The 19,942-nt window shown below is 35.0% G+C and overlaps 4 protein-coding genes, 1 non-coding gene and 1 pseudogene across 6 annotated transcripts; 2 read left to right on the top strand and 4 right to left on the bottom strand.

The window, feature by feature from the left end:
• Window positions 1-801: 801 nt before the first annotated feature.
• On the top strand, window positions 802-1,863 carry LOC122608726 (photosystem I reaction center subunit VI, chloroplastic-like). 2 transcript variants are annotated; one of them, XM_043781818.1, is made up of 3 exons: window positions 802-964; window positions 1,354-1,478; window positions 1,605-1,863. In XM_043781818.1, the coding sequence occupies exons 1-3, from the start codon at window positions 852-854 to the stop codon at window positions 1,784-1,786; spliced, it is 420 nt and encodes a 139-aa protein (XP_043637753.1). In that variant the 5' UTR covers window positions 802-851; the 3' UTR covers window positions 1,787-1,863. The 2 variants fall into 2 exon arrangements, 1 of the variants encoding a protein (XP_043637753.1); XR_006325310.1 differs by lacking the exon at window positions 1,354-1,478 and having other exon boundaries at window positions 905-964; window positions 1,607-1,863.
• A 336-nt stretch (window positions 1,864-2,199) lies between these two features.
• LOC122608466 (rop guanine nucleotide exchange factor 12-like) lies at window positions 2,200-5,727 on the bottom strand. The gene is made up of 7 exons (XM_043781572.1): window positions 5,669-5,727; window positions 5,440-5,556; window positions 4,771-4,922; window positions 4,624-4,698; window positions 3,546-3,818; window positions 3,154-3,474; window positions 2,200-2,654 (listed from the first exon to the last, which is right to left on the bottom strand). The coding sequence occupies exons 1-7, from the start codon at window positions 5,721-5,723 to the stop codon at window positions 2,244-2,246; spliced, it is 1,404 nt and encodes a 467-aa protein (XP_043637507.1). The 5' UTR covers window positions 5,724-5,727; the 3' UTR covers window positions 2,200-2,243.
• A 6,475-nt stretch (window positions 5,728-12,202) lies between these two features.
• TRNAS-CGA lies at window positions 12,203-12,284 on the bottom strand. Its single transcript has one exon. It is a non-coding gene; the product is annotated as a tRNA-Ser (tRNA).
• Window positions 12,285-12,485: 201 nt separating this feature from the next.
• Window positions 12,486-13,734, bottom strand: LOC122608727 (mitochondrial arginine transporter BAC2-like). The gene is made up of 2 exons (XM_043781819.1): window positions 13,438-13,734; window positions 12,486-13,286 (listed from the first exon to the last, which is right to left on the bottom strand). The coding sequence occupies exons 1-2, from the start codon at window positions 13,669-13,671 to the stop codon at window positions 12,612-12,614; spliced, it is 909 nt and encodes a 302-aa protein (XP_043637754.1). The 5' UTR covers window positions 13,672-13,734; the 3' UTR covers window positions 12,486-12,611.
• A 918-nt stretch (window positions 13,735-14,652) lies between these two features.
• LOC122608566 (translation machinery-associated protein 7) lies at window positions 14,653-19,573 on the bottom strand. Its single transcript, XM_043781659.1, has 4 exons — window positions 19,459-19,573; window positions 19,309-19,364; window positions 17,126-17,167; window positions 14,653-14,917 (listed from the first exon to the last, which is right to left on the bottom strand). The coding sequence occupies exons 1-4, from the start codon at window positions 19,472-19,474 to the stop codon at window positions 14,840-14,842; spliced, it is 192 nt and encodes a 63-aa protein (XP_043637594.1). The 5' UTR covers window positions 19,475-19,573; the 3' UTR covers window positions 14,653-14,839.
• LOC122606647 lies at window positions 15,506-16,174 on the top strand (annotated as a pseudogene).
• Window positions 19,574-19,942: the final 369 nt, after the last annotated feature.

Genomic DNA, 19,942 nt, shown 5'->3' with positions numbered 1-19,942 from the left:
TTTCCTAGGTATTAAAGTTAAAGTAACTTTATAGGTAAAGATAATGAAATCTTAACCTTTGGATTAAAATCAAGGGTTAAGATTTAAAGATGATTTTTTAATGTTAGACCATTAATTGATTTTAATACAATAATTAAAATTCTGTAACTTTACCTATAAAGTTCATTTAAATTTTAAAGAATCCGAATACAGTAATAATAATCAAATAAGTAATTAACTTTAACAATATTTTGTAGATATATCTGATATACAAAAAAACTACATATATGAGATAGGCCAATCCAAGTCCATCCCATATGACAACTTCTGATTGTTTAAACCACCATATCTTTCTCCTTCCAAAAACATATGCCACATGGCATCCCAAGATCTATGCAAAAATATATCAAAAGCCACATGATATATCTATATTTCATCTGTAATTGTTTGTACACTATCCATAATTATCCATATATGTGTTTGACTAGTGGCGGCTTAAAATTTTTTGAAGCCTCAAACGATATCAATTTTTGAAGCCTAGTTCATTACCATATGAATTAAAGTAAAAGAGAAAAGCAAAAAAAAAGTAACTTGATTTTTATCATAAACTACCAGTAATAAAAAAGATATGGATATTGATACCAAAACCAATAAGGGCGTTACTATAATGCAAATTATATATCGTAGTTAGTCCAAAATCCAAACATTAAGTCAAATATACAAAATATTGAGGCCTCGAAAATTTGGGGGCCTAAAGCGACCGCCTAGTTCAATAGTACTGTTGAGCCATCTCTGTGTTTGACAATAATACAGAGTAACGACTTTTAAGACAACAAAGCTGTGAGGTTAATTTGTTTTGTGTGAAGAAAATAATGGCATATGCACCTGCAGCCACCACAGTTAGGGGCCTTGGTGGCAGTTCTATAGCTGGCACTAAACTTACTCTCAAGCCATCTAGACTTAGTTTCAGACCCACTTCTCAAAGGTACTTTTATTGTGTATCTTCTGTATCTACACATATTATGTTACTTTTATGGACTTATAACGTATCAAAATAGAGTTTTTGAGTGTTCTCACTGGAAAGCCATCCTAGTAGTTTATGTGCCATAACTAATAGTTCTAGAAGCTGATCAACTACTTTTATTTTCCAATAAAAAAATAAAATAAAATCTTAATGCCCCCTAAATACTTTGTGCCAATTTGAAAAGATATGGAACTTGAGAGTGTTACAACTCAACAATATTAAGTGATTATGAAATATGAATTGTACAATTTTAACTTGTATGGAAATGTCACTGAAATGTGTAGATGAAAATTTACTATTATTTCTTAAATTACTTGATAATATTGTGGGGAATGTTATTGGACATGCAGAGCTGGGATTGTGGTAGCTAAATATGGTGACAAAAGTGTGTATTTTGATTTGGAAGATTTGGGTAATACCACTGGTGAATGGGATGTGTATGGCTCTGATGCTCCATCACCTTACAATCCCCTCCAGATAATTTCAACCCATTTGACCCGTTTTCTTTTTAGCTAAGATATTTTTAACCGTTTGAAATATAACGCTGTGATGGGCTCTAATACATAAGTGACCGCGTCTAACTTAAATGTGTCTTGATTTTAGAGCAAGTTCTTTGAAACATTTGTGGCGCCTTTTACCAAGAGAGGATTGTTGCTCAAATTCTTGATATTGGGAGGTGGTTCGACTCTTGCTTATTTCAGCGCCACTGCCACTGGGGATGTCCTACCAATAGTGAAGGGCCCACAACAAAAAACGAAGCTTGGTCCACGTGGCAAGATCTAGTTTGATCAATGACTTCTATTCTTGTTAGTATATGGTTTAAATGTACTTGTGTTACAACTTGTAAGTATGTATGCTGCTCCAAGAACTATTTATATTTCAATTGATCTGTTCTTATTTTTTTGACTTGGATACTTCTTTAGCTCATATTTATCTATGATTTAGTTTGAGTAGAATATCATATTTTGGGTCAACACAGAAACGACCCATTTTTGTTGGGTATTCAACCTGCCCAATTTGCTACCTGTGTTTGAGTCGTTTTCAGATGAAAGTTGAAAGGAATGTTTAGGGTTACAAATACTTGTTTACCAATGTGAAAGTTAATATAGTATGTTGCACAAGATTAGCACTTGGTAAAGTGCTTTGGCATACCTATATCTACACATAAAGGAATTACAGACTCTATGTAGGTCTGAATATTTACACATGAAACTTCATTCTATACTAACTTGAATTTCCATTACTGGCGTGCCGATGGACTTCTCCCCCCTAACGCTTCGAGCTTTTCTAGATATGAAAGTTTCTTGCTGTTTGTAGCTGAGGGTTGTTTTGATAATGGTCCGGGTTCATTTCCATTTGACAATTCTTCTTTTGATTCTTTTTCATGTTCTGAAGTCCAACCTATGAAATCGGATAATGTCATTGAAGTTGGAGCATCAGAAAAATTTATCTTTTCCATCTCTTCTTTTGCGTTGGGGAATTTCCCGGATGCCCTTGATGCTGAATCTTTAAGAGAGTTTCTTTTCAGATCTCCCGATGGACATTGGACAAGATTATCTGCATGCATTACATCTTCAATTCGTGACATTACTTTATGCGCCAAACTTTCTAGTATTCTTGAATAGCTCTCAAGAATGGCATGTCCTATATCCTGAAATATCAAGAAAGTATCAATTTAGATGATCTTGTCTAGAGGCAGCAAATAGTCAGGTGGAGTTATGAAACGGGTCAAACGGACAACTACAGTATAGGTCAAAGGGTATTGGTTCCACTTTTATGAGGTGGTAAAATGGGTAGAGTGGTCAGTTTGGGTAGCATGTCAAACGTGTTCGGGTATATTGGGTAGTTTTCAAATGGAGGTCAACCAGGTTGGATTGGTTCATTCGACCCGCAAAGATATTTTGTCCATGGTCTAAACTTATAGATAGGTAACATGCTAATGGCTAACTTGATTATAGAAAAATCTTATATTCTTGTTACATGAGTAATATAAAATCTGTAAATAAGCAATTTAGGTAGTTTTTTTTATGCATTTATGGCTTTGGGCGACTTTCAATCCGTCATAACTTTAGCAGTTGTTTTATTTACTCATTTGTTATTGACACAAAGCAAGTAGAATGCTAAGGAATAGGGGTGTGAGATTTTCTTACTCGATTGTATTGGATTTTGCTGATGTCTAGTGCAGATTGAGAAGTACCAGGGTAACGATGTTTCAATATAAGTAATATCGTCTCTGCTCTATCTTCAAACTGTTCTCTCTTCTCTATACTCACACCTGAACCCCATCCAGATTTTCCATCCTTATTTGTCATCTTCCTCCTCCATATCACGATAGAAGCCTCAATTCTATTCTTGAGATCAAGAATTTTATGCTCTGAAGACAAGTCCATAGCCGAAAGAAAATAATCTGGATCAAAATGATCAACTGTAATATTTTTATATATCGCGTCTCCTAGGCTTGCCCGCCCATTCTGCCACAAAATTCATCAATCATGACCAATTCTATAAGATAACCTTTATAATGAATATTTGATATGCTTACCTTAGGGAGGCCTTCAATGTAACTTTCCGGGATTTCCATTTCTGTAAGGATGTGAGCGTTCATAGCCATTGCTGCTTTTAGTACTTGGTTCACCGAGTCTTTCTGGAACAGCAACCATTTTCTTGTAATATCAGATAAACCATTCGGAGGAACTTTTGGAGTCGGTAACCACCATTTATCCTCTTCCCTTTTCTTCTTTGATTTGTTACCTTCAGCATCATCTTTAGACAAGTACGTGAATTCATTCTGGTCCTTAAAATTTTCTAAACAATCCTAGATTCAAACGAAAGACAAACCATGTCAAGTTAATATCTCCATTACTAGGGGAGCACTCATGTACTCTGGTTGGGTTTGGGTTGGCAAGTCAATATTACCCAACCCGAACATAAACCTTGAAAATGTTCTGGTTGAAAATTTCAGCCCCCATGACATGCTATCCTGGACACGAGCTGCGAACTGATTCAACAAACGGGTCAAAAAGGTTGGCTGTTGGCAGTTTGATTTTCTAGTCAAACAGATCGGTTTCAGGTCAAATGGGTTGGTATGTTGGCGGGTTGGCTACATGTCAACTGGGTTAGCAGGCTGATGGGTTGATTTGGACAAACCTGTTGATTTCAGGTCAAATGGGCTTACATTTAACAAAATAAAAAATTTAACAAGATTGGATCGCGGGTCAACCTGTTTACCCAGATAACAACTGTAATTCGGCCATGAATATAATGTGGTTGACAAGTCAGGATTTTACAAAGTAACTCAGTTTATTTCTGTTTCTGTTTCAGGTCGCTTCAAGTATTGCCAACGCTGGTATATGATTTGTCTTGGACTTCAAATTAGTCCGTGAATTTGCAGATCCAGTTTTGTATGCAAATTATATCATTTATGGTCAGAAACCAGTTTCTAATATTATCCAACACATGTACTAATTTTGAACTCACATATTTATATCTAAGATCCTATCAAGGGTCAATACATGACTACTATGTGTTCCATAACTGCAGTATCATTTTCTGCAACTTTTACTATGTGTGATCATCGATTCTAACAAAGGCATACTACAAGGAAAAAGCTCATTTCGTACCATGAGCATACCATCAAGCTTCCTCAGGGCAGGTATATTCACATGAACATCGCTTCGTTGCCTTGTTACCATTATCTGAGCGCAAAGTATACAAGTTAACACCTTTAATCAATATGTCAAAAACTAAACAAAAATTTATATAGATACCTCCATTGTTACTCCATTAGTATTTTGCTTTGAGGGCACAAACTCAACAATGTGATCAGTAACAGATAACATCCAATCGATTTCTTTTCGCCACCTTGCTTTACTATCCGGTGGCATAGGTTCCAATCGCGATATTTCTCCGAACACAGAAGCTGTAAATCAACTATTCCACATTTAAAAAACATTGTTTCGCCCGATTTCCACCATGGATGATTTTTGCCTTTTTGGTTATAATATACCAACATACTTTTTTGTTCGCGCCTTATTAGTCATTGTACAATCTTTTACACCCTTGTCATCAAAAGATAGATTTCTGTACCGTTTTTAGACCTTTTTAGTCATTTTGTAATCAGGAAAATCAGCCTGTTATCAAAAATAATATTTTAAATTTTTTTATAAATTGGTAAGTGTTTACATAGAAACGTTAGAATTACCGGCTGCAAACTAACCCAAATCGTTCACAGGGTCATCTTCTGACGTGTATACCTTGACTAGTCAAATTGGAAGAACTTGAGATAATCTTTATCCAAAATAAACGTACAATGACCGTTACAATACAAATAAAAAAGTACGTTGGTAATTCATGCCAGAAAAAAAAAACCTTTTTCCACTATCAAAACACGATAAACACGAAACTAAACGATCAAACACAAATATCTAACCTATTACCTGCAAGATTTGTGATTGCATTCGACAATGCCAAAGCAGACGATACACCTTTTCCTCCACCGGACATATCTTCACCTAACAACAACTTGGCAAATCGCTCCTTCATCATTTCCATATCTATAAAAAAAAAGGTCCATCACACCAAAATCAAACCCATGCATACATACAACAAATGCAACATTTTAACGTGTCGAAATATTAAAACAGCACATTGTAAATATGTAACCACCTGCGTATATGGCTTCTAGTTCAGGGTCCAACTCTGATTTATCGTCGTCCTCCATTTTATTGGTATCTCAATGCTCAAGTGCTTGAATAAATTATGAATTCGACTTTTTTTATAAAAAAAATGACGCAAGAGAAATGAATGTAAAAAATTAGGAAAAATAACAGAAATGGTGAAACAGACAGAGATTGATGATGTTTTTGTGTGTTTTTGGAAAGATGGGGAAAAAATGTTTGTTAGAAGAGGGAACGTGGGGTGCATGTTAGTAACATACTTAAAAAAGATGATATCAAAATTTAAATGGAAAGTTAGATGATTAAAAAGGAAAATATATACTATTATTTTTGACCCAAGATAACATAGAATCTATGCAATACAGCGGTAATAAATTAATTTTATAGGCAACATTCCACGATATTTTATAATGATTTTTGAAGGTAGTTTAATAGCATAGAAGATAACATATATAATTTGCTACATTATTTTTTAGAAAGAACAAAAAAATCAATGTAGATGTTACTTTATGTGTACATTAAATTATGATTTTATTGTTTTTTAGTAGATATCTTTGAGATTTTTAAAATCAAAATTGTTTTATAAATTATAGATTATTTTAATAAACTAAACGAGTAATTACATATATCAATGAAATGTTACTAAATGTTAGTTGATATACTTTGAAAAAACAAATATAACTTAAATTATAAGTAATTACATATATGTTTGTTATTATTTGTTAAAGATTTATTTTGTATTTAGCTGATAGTTAGAAGATAATAATGTAGTTAATTAATTATCATTTGTATTTAAGTCACTTTATGATTCACTAATGAAAAATAATCATTCAACCAATTCTCCTTATTTTCTCATGGAATCAGAGCCAATTTCAATCATTTTCATGATCCATTTTTGGTCTATTCGTCATACTACTCACTTCAATTTCAATCACAATCCAATCAATAGCTTCATTTTCGTTAGTTCATCAATTATTCGTTCAGTGATATATTGTTCGCATGCCGCTTCTTTTTTTTTTTCTAATGATTTCGGGTCGGTGAATTTCTAAGATCTTAATTAATTCATTAGCAAATTATTGGTCGGTTGCTATCAGGATATAATTCCATTGCTTTTTTGAATTCATTCTTTCAATATCTAAGATCTTTATTATTCCAAAAAATTATATCCATCCATTCCGATCGACTTCCGCCGCTACGTACAAAACCATTCACTAATAAGAAACCCTATATACGACTAAGGATATGTTTGGCACAAAAGCTTGGAGCTGGGGCTATGGTTAAGCGCTTGGGGCTGGAGTTTAAGGTTGGGGCTAGGGGCTGGGGCTTTTTTTTCAACTCTCTTCCTACGAGCTTTTATTTTAAAGACCTTTTGGGGTTTTAGGAGTTTTTCGAAGCCGGGGCTTTTGATTTCTTATGTTTTACCAAACAGGGCTATAATTTTCAAAGGAGCTTATTTTTAAAAACTAAGGACTTTTAAGCCCTTAAAAGCCCCTAAAACCCCTTGCCAAACAGACCCTAAGTTTGTATGCGTGGTCAAATCTGTAGCTACTAAACAGACCTTCCATACACGACAATTCCTTTACGAGCTTCTTCCTACACGTGACTACTGTTCCTATACGTGGCTAATTTCTTGTACGAGGGTTCCTATACGACCTTATTTGCTTAACACTTTTTCCTGTAGGAGGCTTCCTATACGTGACTATAGTTCAGACTGATTTCGTATTATTCTTTTATATGCCTCTGCCATTCTTCTCTATCAGTTGTTTGCTGTCATTCAAATATTCGATTTAGTGATATCAATTTCCATTACAATTTTTCTGAAAGCTTTCATTTGGGTTAAGATTTCTTTCTTTCAAATATGTCAGATAATGCACATTGGCTTCATAATTGGTACAAAGTTCTGGTTAATAATGAAGGGGTCGTATTTGTAATAGATCCTAATGGGAAGAGATCAAAGTTTTTCTGTACAAACTGTTGTATATGGGGACACAACATAGATAGATGTTTCAAAGCTCGTACTAATGATCATGAAAAGAAATTTACATCATGTGCTTTCATTTCTAAGGCTATTGCACCAGTTGCCACTGCTATTGTTCCTTCCGCTACTTCAGTATTTACTCAACAACAAATGCGTCAATTAACTGATATGTTGTCACAACATAACTTGACTCCTCAAGCTGGCACGGGAGTAGATTTGTCTGCTGCTGATATAGCTGGTAAGCGATTCTGTTTTGTTTCATCTTGTTTTGAAAAGAGTTGGGTTGTTGATAGTGGTGCTACAGATCATATGACACCGGATCTTCACATGTTTCTTGACTACACTGTTCTTGCTAAACCATGTTATATTGAGATGCCTAATGGTCAAAAGGCAAGAGTTCATCACATTGGTTCTGTTCGTCTAAATGAACATGTCATTCTCAAGAATGTGTTTCATGTTCCGGATTTCCAGTTTAATCTTTTGTCTGTGTACAAAGTCTTGCATCAGTACAATGCTTCCATCACTTTTACTATTGCTTGTTGTGTTCTCAATATTCCTAGAATGGAACAACCTCTTGTTCTAGGAAATGTTTAACATGGATTACACTTTGTTGCACCCTCTAAAAATGTCACTTCCATTTCAGTGCTTTCTCTTACTGCTTCCAATACCAAGTGTTCAGCACAACTTTGGCATTGTCTTCTTGGGCATTTGCCTTTCGATCGAATCAAGTGTATTGATTCATTGCGGTGTTCTTCTATGCCTTCAGATATCTGTACCACTTTCCCCAAAGCATGAATGACTAGGCTTTCATTCCCTTCGAGTTCTATCAAGGCCTCTGCAATATTTGAATTACTTCATGTTGATATATGGGGACCTTACTTTAGACCTACTCATAATGGATTTAGGTATTTCCTAACCATCGTTGATGATTTTTCTCGGTCCACTTGGACTCATATGCTTGCAACTAAGAGTGCTGCTTTTCAAACTCTTATTGGTTTCATTGCTTATATTGAGAACCATTTTAAGATCACTGTTAAAATAATTCGCACAGATAATGGATTTGAATTCAAAGATACGAAAGCAAATGAATTCTATTCGCAGAAGGGCATCATCCATCAGACTTCTTGCAATGCTACACCCCAACAGAATGGTGTTGTTGAGCGCAAGCATAAACACCTTCTCGAAACTGCCCGAGCTCTTTCCTTTCAAGCTAATATTCCCATTTCATATTGGGGAGATTGCATTCTTACTGCTTCATATTTGATAAACAGATTTCCATTGTCAATACCTCAAAATAAGACACCTTATGAAATGTTGACCAATGAAGCTCCTTCATACGATCATATTCGTTTGTTCGATTGTCTATGTTATGTTTCTACCCTTCAACATGGCAGGCTAAAATTTGAGCCTCGTTCTGTACCATGTGTATTCTTGGGATATTCTTTTGGTAAGAAAGCCTATAAATGTCTTAACCTTCAGACCCGTCAAATCATTTATAGCTGTGATGTTGTTTTTCATGAACAACATTTTCCTTTTCACTATTTGCCAAAGTATCCTGATACAATCGTATTTCCCTTACCACTTGAGGACCCCTCTCACAAATTTATCCCTAAAAATACTACCACTACTTCACCTTTTGAACCAGTTTCACCACAGATTCCCAATGATACTCCTTTACACAATGAACCTTCTCCACCTGTGCTTCCAAATGTTCTAGCTCCAAATACTTCAGATTCCACAAATGCTTCAGCACCTGTTACTTCTGCACCAATCAACCAAACTAATGCTGAGCCAGATCCTGTTCGTCGCTCTAAGCGAATTCCCAAGCAACATGCTCATCTGAAAGAATTTGTTTGTCCCAAATCTACAACTCCCAAGCACTGGTGTAATCTGGTTTCTTTCTCCAGTTTGACAGTTTCACATCAAGCTTTTTCAGTTCGTGCTAGCACTTTTACTAAACCTAGATCTTATAATGAGGCTTCCAAAAACCCTGATTGGGTACAAGCAATGAATAAAGAAATTGATGCTCTTCAAGCTAATGGCACTTGGGAAGTGTGTGATCTTCCTCCCAGAAAGAAAGCTTTAGGTAATCGTTGGGTTTACAAGGTTAAGCTTAAATCTGATGGTTCATTGGAACGTTTCAAAGGTAGATTGGTTGTTCAGGGTAATCATCAACGAGAGGGTGTTGATTATTTTGATACTTTTTCTCCCGTCGTCAAAATGGCAACTGTTTGTAGTATTCTTGCTATTGCTGCTTCTAAGCATTGGAAAATACATCAGATGGATGTCAATAATGTTTTTCTCCATGGTGATTTTTCTGAAGAGGTTTATATGAAGATGCCTCTTGGTATTCCTAATCCTGAAAACAAGGTGTGTCGACTTCGAAAGTCTCTTTATGGTCTCAAACAAGCGAGTCGACAATGGTTTCAGAAACTTTCCGCTGCACTTCAAGATCAAGGTTTCAGACAGTCCAAAAATGATTATAGTCTTTTTCTCAAGACCGTTGATGGTCAAATGACTATTGTCGCAGTTTATGTTGATGACATCTTGGTTACTGGTTCAGATCCTAATTCTATTTCTCAACTCAAGACTTTTTTACATCAGCAGTTCACTATTAAAGACTTGGGTTTTCTTAATTATTTTTCGGGGTTGGAGGTTCATTATCCTAATGATGGGATCATTCTGACTCAAAGGAAGTTTACTCAAGAATTGCTCGCTGAAACAGGTTTCTTAGATGCTAAACATGTTGTCACTCCACTCCCTCAAAATATGAAGTTTTCTGATCCTTGTAGCCCTTATCTAAAAGATCAGTCTACCTATCAATCATTGATAGGTAAGCTTAATTTTTTGACTCACACACGTCCAGACTTGACTTTTGCGGTTCAGACTTTAAGTCAATTCATGCAAAATCCACAACAGATTCACCTGGACGGTGTTCATCATTTGTTAAGATACTTAAAAGGCACCAGCGGTCAAGGTATTTTACTCAACGGTTCAACAAACCTGAGTCTTCATGCTTACTCAGATTCCGATTGGGCGTCATGTCTCGTTTCTCGTCGTTCCGTCACAGGCTATGATATTTTATTCGAAGGTTCTCCAATTAGTTGGAAGTCCAAGAAATAGTCTACCATTTCTCGTTCTTCTTCAGAGGCTGAATATCGTGCCATGGCCAATGTTGCTGCTATTGAACTTACATGGTTGGTTCATTTATTGGAAGAGTTGGGTGTCAACAATTTAAAACCAGACACTCTTCATTGTGATAACCAGTCCGCTCTTCATATTGCAAAGAATCCTGTTTTTCATGAGCGTACGAAACACATTGAGCTTGATTGTCACTTTACAAGAGAAAAAGTCATGGAAGAATTTAATCGAGCTCAGCTACCTACCAACACAAAATCAACTGGCTGATGTTCTTACTAAGATTCTGCCTTCAAATCAGTTTCAACAATTGTTATCCAACCTGGGGATGTCAAAATCCCATCCTCCATCTTGAGGGGGAGGGGGGTGTAGAGATATGTATATGTTTGTTATTATTTGTTAAAGGTTTATTTTGTACTTAGCTGATAGTTAGAGGATAATAATATAGTTAGTTAATTATCTTTTGTATTTAAGTCACTTTATGGATCACTTTCAAGGTTAATGAAAAATAATCATTCAACCAATTCTCCTTGTTTTCTCATATTTCAATTTGATCTTGCTTCTTGAGATAATTAACTTACAAAATCACCAGAAAGTAAATGATTATAATTAAGTAAATCTAGACGATTATTTTGATACAAATATGTATGTGGTCAATAGAATTATAGAAATGAGACGTATAGAATTCAACATATGACTTATTTTCTAAAATTTGGGTGCATTTAGTTCAAGAAAACTCTCTTGTTTTCTATTTTTATTTTCCAAGAAAACATGGAAAACAAGAAACGTATTCAAATTGTATTTTTCTAGAAAAGTTTTCCTAGAAAATGAAAATTTCATTTTCCAACTTTTGCACTAAAATTAGAAAACTGTTTTCTTCAGTTTTTGTTTTTACTATTCTATTTTCCAAACCTTTTATAAACCTAAAATTAGAAAACAAGTGAATTTGAACATGTTTTCTAGTTTTCTAAAATGGAAAAATGAAAACTCCATCTTTTATTTTGAACGCGTTTTCAAAATTTTCAAGGGTTTTTTAGAAATGGAAAACCTTTTCATTTTCTAAAAAACTAGAAATGGAAAACTTAAAAACATTTTCTTGAACTCAACGCGCCCTTAATATTTAAGAACATAAAATCTATTTATATCTAATAAAATTACATAAATTGAAAACTACTTATTGCAAACTAAATCAAAATACATCATGTTAATGTATCCATGTTGGTTATTTTATTAAATTTCAAGAAATTTTAGTTAAAATGAAACATCTTTCAAAAAAAATTAGATGATCAAGTTATTTTCTATGGATATTCTTTTAGTTACAGTCAAAAAGTTATTAATAAGAAATAAAAAATTGGACAAAAGATAATGACTAATCAAACTTAAATCCAACTAGTAAAATAATAAAATCGTCGACAGCAGGATTCGAACCTGCGCAGGCAAAGCCCAACAGATTTCGAGTCTGTCTCCTTAACCACTCGGACATATCGACAACTTTACCATTTTCTAACATTTCACACATAAATACAAGATGAAGTTTTCTTTTTTTTGGCAAATTGTCCAAATTGCTCAAAATTTTCTCATCTAACAACACTTGCATCCATTAAGTTAAATAACAAGTATTACCTCAACTTAAAATTGGTTACAATACTCTAATCTATATATAATCAGAAGTAATTCGCTAAACCTACCATACAGAGGAAAAAAATAGTGATGATACATATAATACGTATTTTAGACATGTTTATAGTCATATTTATCACTTTTCTACGAATTATGTTACACAATATGTACAATTTTTCTTTTTTCAAACTTAAAGTTAGGTTTTTCTGGAATAGCTATTGTTACTGAAAAAACATCGTAAAGTCGATTCGTAAGCCATAAAAACGGCACCATTCACGATGAAAGCTCGAAAAACTGTACTTCCTAGACCCCGAAATAGCGTACTAGCACCGTCATTTGTAATGCTCTTTCGGAAACAATCCAAGATTCCATTATACTTCACCGTTGAGTTCGGTGTTTGAGCTTGAAGTCTTGTTTTGACCACATCCACAGGATAACAACAAACCCAACTCGCGACTCCAGTGAGTCCTCCGGCCACGAGCATTGTGGTGAAGCTTTCTTGGTCATCTTTACGACAGCCAGGGTGAAGCTTCTCTCGAGCATATTCGTATGTCCAGAAGTAGACACCGTATGATGGTGCATCTCTTATTGTAGTTATGGTTAACCCTCGAAACATGCCTTTCAAACCTTCGGTTTTTATTATTTGTTTTGTGACATCTGATGGGCCTTTTTTGGTTTGTTCTTGTGTAGTTTGGTTTTGCAATTGTAGCCGAATCTTTACAAGTTCGATTGGTGTAACCATGAGACTTTGTACGGCACCAGTCAAGGTGCCACTTAGAGCAACACTTTCGTACGATGGAGGTATTGTGGCAGGAATGTATGGGTCAAATGCTCGTGATAATGAGGCGTTGCATTGAAAAACTAACGCGTTCTGCAACCAAAGATTTTCATTCAACAAGGTCATAGTCAGCATCCTATAATTTCTTCAACTTTTAAACATCTTAACAAATTGGTATCATATGATCTTTTTATGGCGATAAATAAAAGAATTTGACTAAAATGAAAAAAAAGGAGATTATAACCTGAAAGGCAACAGAGGCAAGAGGGGTACCCATGCCTCTATACAGAGAAAGTGGTCCTTCTTTAGATGCGATATTCTTGAAAATGTGGTATGCAGAACCACCTCCGCCACTTTGTTGCTTGATTCTAACGGTATCAAGTGGGTGACCTGCGATAATTCCTGCTATTTCTCCAAATCCTCCTGCGATAAATTCTCTTCCCCAACTGCTTGCAAGAAACTCCGGCCAGAAATCCATCCGTTATATATCTATATGTATCAAATAGATACTCAAACTTTTCATATTACATCATATAACAAAAGGGGGATGAATATGCAATGAAGAGACCGTTTTAGCTCTGTCCTTTTCTGGGTGTATAAATGCAGATGGTGAACGTTCGTGTTGATGTGTTTTTTCAAGTCCTTGAAATTATGATTTAGTTGTTATCATGTCTAAGGAATAACAGAAATTAAAATACCAAGAATGAGACAGATTTTTTTGTTGAAAGGAACAAAACATGCAATGAAACATGAAAGAAGAAAATGATTTTTGGAGACATTTGGTTGCTTTAATTTCGGTAACATAAAAATAAAACAGGATAGTGGTTTCCTAAATAAAAGCCTGTCCGTGCAAATAGGAAATGGGTTATGACTTGTGATGAAAACCAGCCAAAGAAGGAAACAGTAATCAGTCAAGATGGATGCTAACTCGGCCAAGGCAATGGTTCAAGGATCCGTCATTGATGATCACTGGCAGTTATTTGATCTGTCAAGTATGCGGTTTAACATGTAGATTACTCGATTAGGATTAGTCGACAACTTGTCATTGATCAGGCACCTATTGAATAGCAAGTGCCAAGTGGTAAGAAACTTGCATGCCCAAGGATTGTGTTTCTAACATGTGTCAGATAAGCTATTGTTCTTCAATTGTTGTGTTATCATACAACTAATATTCTTGTCCTTTAAGGTACTCTTAAACTGGCTTTGAACTTGAACTAGGCTATGGTTTGGCCAAACATTTTCCAACTCATGTCTAAAATTATTTACCTACAGCAATTTCTTATAAGTTCATCGAACTAAATGAAATTAGTTAGCCACAAGCCCATGAGGCTATGACTAATGCCAAAATCATAATGGCAATCATCTAGGTCCAATAACACTTAAGGCGCACATCCAAAACGCCAAACATAAATCACCCATTCTACATATTGATGGAACTAAAGACGCACAACACAAAAACTAAATCAGCATAGAGGAAGCATCATTAAGACCAAATATCAGAGAATAATTATTACAGGAGATACAATGTAACAAACTGTATAACATCTAGTTACTCAATTTAGGGAACATGAAACCAGATATATTAAGGGCAACATTCAATAATCACAACATAATAAGTGCAGCAGCTTCAGTTCTGCAAGCAAGCCTCATTTCTTCCCACTTTTCTTCAGACCAGCACCTCCCAGAGCTCCCTTTTGAGCTTTTGCTCTAAGCTCCTTGAGTGCCTGCCGACAGTGCACATTCTAATATTAGCAACATTTACTTGCCTACAGCTAAATTACGACACGTTAAAACTAAATACACCAAATTATTATTTGAGAAATTATCACAAATCGTCCCTGTGCTTTACTCGATTCGCATTTTCGTCCCTAAATTTTTTTTAACACTAAGTGTCTCTGGACTTTTCCAATTCATTGCCAGACGTCCCTTCTATAAACGGCCGTCCCTTTTTAGCCGTTAAGCCCCTCACATGCTTGCCACGTGAAGGTAAAATCGTCCAGCTTTTATAAACACAAACAACAGGGACTATTTCTCCTTCCTCATAAATTACATTTACCTTCCCATTTCCATTATTATATTCGATCAATAACTATACATTTATACATATTAGATCTAAATCTATAACTCCCAAATAAACTTCTGGATCTAATTCATCCTCATCTCTCTGCCTCTTTTTCCCCCTAAAAGATTCTCACCATCAAAACCACCAATCGGTGATCAATTGTCTCGTACACAAGAATGATGGATTTAATTTCATGTTACAATCCATATTCTTTACAAGTTTCTGAAACCACATCCTCTTCATCATTTTCATGTTCAAATTATACACCAAAAACTCCGATGATGACCGCAGTCCCCCCACCACCGCTTTCCGGCTAAACACAGATTGAAGACTTTTTCACAAGAAAAAAGGGACTAAATTATTTGACATAAATGACTCAAAATTTGAAGTGTTTTATGATCTTTCTTTAGCTGTGTACGGCGTCGGCGCTGAACCAACAAATGGGTAGTACTATGTTTTGGTAATGGTTGATTTTGAGGTTGGTTTGTTGTTCGGAGACTTGCCGGAAGAAACCCACTTCAAGAAAATGAGAACCCATAAACAGATCGGTGCTTTCCCGGAAAGAACATTTTTCCGGCAATACCCTTTACGCCACCAAGGCTAAAGTTTCCGATACCGGAAAATTTCATGATAATTTGATCCAGTGTACCGGAGAGGATGATGGGTTGAAGTATCCGGTTTTAGTTGTGTATATAGATAAACGGTCCGTGATTCAGGTCAAGAGATTACAATGGAATTTTAGAGGGAATCAAACTATTTTTATGGATGGATTATTGGTGGATTTGATGTGGGATGTTGATCAAAATTTATGTTTAGAACAAGAACTGGGTTGGATAGTAGGTTGTGGTTAGAAGAAATAGTTCTTGTGGTTTGTTTTAGTGTAGTTGGAAGATTTTACTCTCACGTGACAAGCACATGAGGGGTTTAACGCTAAAAAGGGACGGCCGTTTGTAGAAGGGACGTCTAACGATGAAATGGAAAAGCCCAGGGGCACTTAGTGATAAAAAAAAAGTTCAGGGACGAAAATGCGAATCGAGCAAACCACAAGGACGATTTGTGATAATTTCTCTTATTATTTTTTTATTTCTTAAAATCGATTCGCTATACTTGTAATTATGCGTATTTATCGTGAAACAAACATACATGACCCAACCATTTGCTCCACAACTCTTAAAATGACCAAGAAAGCACTTGGCACAAAGTACAAACTGCTGGCTGTGCACAGGTCTTCTACCTGATTTCACACTAACAAACCACGCATTCATCTCTTACTACTTTATAAAAGTTATCACACTCTCCCCATACAAAATGACTATCCAACCCTTAATGAATTAATTAATTCTCTCATTTATTTATTAATTTATACATCCCTACTCAAAATAACTATAATACCCTTAATGAAATAATTTACAACCTAAACTCATCAACTCCTAAAATAACTACACTATCCTTTTTACATTATATATTTTTACAATAATAACCACACCGCCACCACCCGTCACGATACCACCACTACCAACCACCGCCACCAACACCACACTGCCGCTACCATCACCACCGCCGCATTGCACGGGTAAAATGCTAGTATACTTAAAAAAATTCATCTTCACATCAAAATGACCAACATGCTCAACTTTTTAACCAACTATACAGAATTTACAGCCAAAAGATACAACTAAATTCGACGTGTTTGGACTTTTATAAACATAACAAACAAGTGCCTATGACCAAAGGGGTGTAGACTGTTTGAAACAGTAACATAGACAAAAGAGAGTGCACTTTTACCATCCCAAGCAAATGCACATCCACAGCTACCGTCCCTTATGCCCTTCCCATTAAAAAACAAAACAGATAAAAAAAAAAAACTCACCTTCTCTTCATCTTTCTTCTTTTGAATATTGGCCTTGTCTACCTGAAAAGGCCAAAATACATAACCACTTGTAAGAATTTGTCAATCAGAATTGAAGTGACAAAGCAAGCATATACTGATCCCATTTCCATGCTACCAGTCATGCCCCCACGAGAAGGCTAGCTAAGAAGTTAGATTGCTATTCTGTTTAGAACCACATACAAATGTTAAAGTTGTTGATGGAGGATATTGGATATATAGTGACACTGCTATTCAGGGATGTCGATGAACAATGTCATTACTCACTATTACAGTTGATGTTCACCTAATGCCTCTAGGTAGTTGTGGCATAATTAGCTTACAACTCCAGGGTGTGATAAAATGAACTATACACTATTGAGACCCGTCTACTTGTCGTACATATCAGTGAGGTGTCAAAAGTATAGAAAGAAGTAAAACAATGAAATTACAGTGACGGTTAAAGCAACTTTTACTACACTGGTTGCATAATTCCCCACTGTGATATCTGTAAAGCATACAAGCTACAATTTATCAAGCTGCTAGATCGCTTTATCGGCCAAAGATAGTAAAGGATTGTAATATTTTAGCAGATATAATGGCAAGGAGGTTATTTAAGTAGTTATAGACATGCTTCGTAAAAGTGCTCACTTTGTAAAACTAATTTACCTCTTCAAAGAAACCAGCATAATTCAACGTCACTTACAGAAAAATTAGAGCTACATGGATTTCTAAAGTGTACTGTATCGTACAAAGATAAGATTTTGTAAGTTGATTGACTGATTCTGGAAAGAACTGATGACACTTCAAAGGGTAGAGCAAAGACTGTATAGAGACTGAGAAAGTCGACTTCCTTATGGCATGAACCAATCTGCATTATGCCCATAATAGAATGAAGTGGATGGCTAAAGGAGAGTATACAATGGGTGAGTGAGTGCAGTTGAGGCTTCAACATTACAAGCAAATGTCAATGGAATCAAAGATGAAACCACCAGTTCTCAGGTAAATACTATAGCCCATAGCCCCATACCAAATTATTACAAAGACTTGTACATCAGCGTATACACACGCTGCATGTATCCATACTCAACATAATAGTTAGCCCCCTGCCCCCCTCACAAAACAATTACCGAGCTGACTTTAAAGAAGACCAGAAAGAGTGATAGACAGAAGATAGCTTGAAAAAAGTAAGCAGACTGTCTGATTTTCCTATTGAACTTATAACAAAATGGTATCCCACCATCAATCCTTTGAGACAAAGATCCTTTCAAAACAAAGGTACTGATGCATATGTTGGTTACTTTGAAACCCGATAACAAAACTCATTCTGCTCTCAATATCTTTTTTATTCTTATGTTGCCACATGGGCCAAAGCTTATGGTAAGTTGGTAACTCATCTTCAGTAAGTTTGCTAATAAAATTAAGATATGATTACTCATAAATACTATATAAGTCAATGATGCAAAAGTTTTATGCATTATATATACACTTATTAAAACTTCCAAATAAAACCATCTTCCCTCTGTTCTACTGCGTGTTACTCCTGTAATTCTCAAGGATTGTTTTCCGATCCAATATTTCAAGTTATTACATCTCATTTAGCCACTGACTTTGCAACCCTAAAGGCCTAAACAATAGCAAGTGCAAGTCAACCAAACCTGCGGAACCAGAAAAGAACCGACATACCACCGAAATTCCGATATTTCGTATACCGGTCCTTGACCGAAACACAGAAACTTCTATCCTAATCTACTTAGCCTACATATGTTATAAAAGTCACCCATGTGAACCATTTTCAATTTTAAAGATTTGACCGAATTACAAACCATTGCTTAAACAATCTATAATAACTCAAAAATTAGATCAAAAAACAATCTTTAGAAATCCAAGAATATCACATACAAGATACAATAGAAAATGGTTTGCATAAAACAAATAAAAAAGTAACTTTATATGTCATGCTTTTTAATTTCCTAAACATAAGTACAGTAGCTCCATATAACCAAAATCAAAGATATATAGACTATAGTCTAAATCTCATAACAATAAAACAAAATTACATTATTAAGTTCACATTCACATTACAGTTAAACGAATGTTTTATTGACACAAAAAGCAAAAAACTTAAGATCTAAAAACACATAAACACAAATGATTTTTTTTAAATACATAGTAGAGAATTATACCTCATCGTATTCTTTCTTCTCAGCTTTTGGGGCTTTCAATGGCTTTGCTTTTCCTCCTACAAAAAAAAAAAAAGATATTTATTTTAAAAAGCTAAAAGAAAAAGAAAAAAAACAGAAGCGTGTTATATGAAGAAGATGAGTGGTGTATACCTTGCTTGGAAGACATGATCCGAAGTTTAAGGGTTTGGTCTGAGGGAGGAGATGATAATATAGAAATGTAGCCTCACTTTAACGCACAATTCAGATTTCCCTTTTGAAACTTAGTAGACCTTTATATTTAGGTAAGTGTTATTTGTACACAAGTATATTCCACACATTTAATTTTTTTTAATCAACCCGTACCATATAAATGTGAATCTTTGCATTAATCTTAGTAAATTAAATGTTGATTATGGACTGTTACAAGTATTCGAATGAAAAAATCTTAAAACTTCTCTATCTCTAAATATTCAACACATTTACCACACACTTTTAATAAATGGTACTGTATAATTTATTATTAATATTGTACTCGCGCGATGCGACTACAATTTGGTATTAACGTATGTTGTGGTGGTGGTGGTGATAGGTTTAACTATATAAGTAATTAATGTAGATGGATAGTGGGAATAATTTAGAAAATAAAAATTGATAA

This window comes from Erigeron canadensis, chromosome 7 (assembly GCF_010389155.1).
Source record: "Erigeron canadensis isolate Cc75 chromosome 7, C_canadensis_v1, whole genome shotgun sequence".
NCBI classification, from domain to species: Eukaryota; Viridiplantae; Streptophyta; class Magnoliopsida; order Asterales; family Asteraceae; genus Erigeron; species Erigeron canadensis.
The sequence above is the reverse complement of the archived record's forward strand: the minus strand, read 5'-3'. Positions and strand labels throughout refer to the sequence as shown.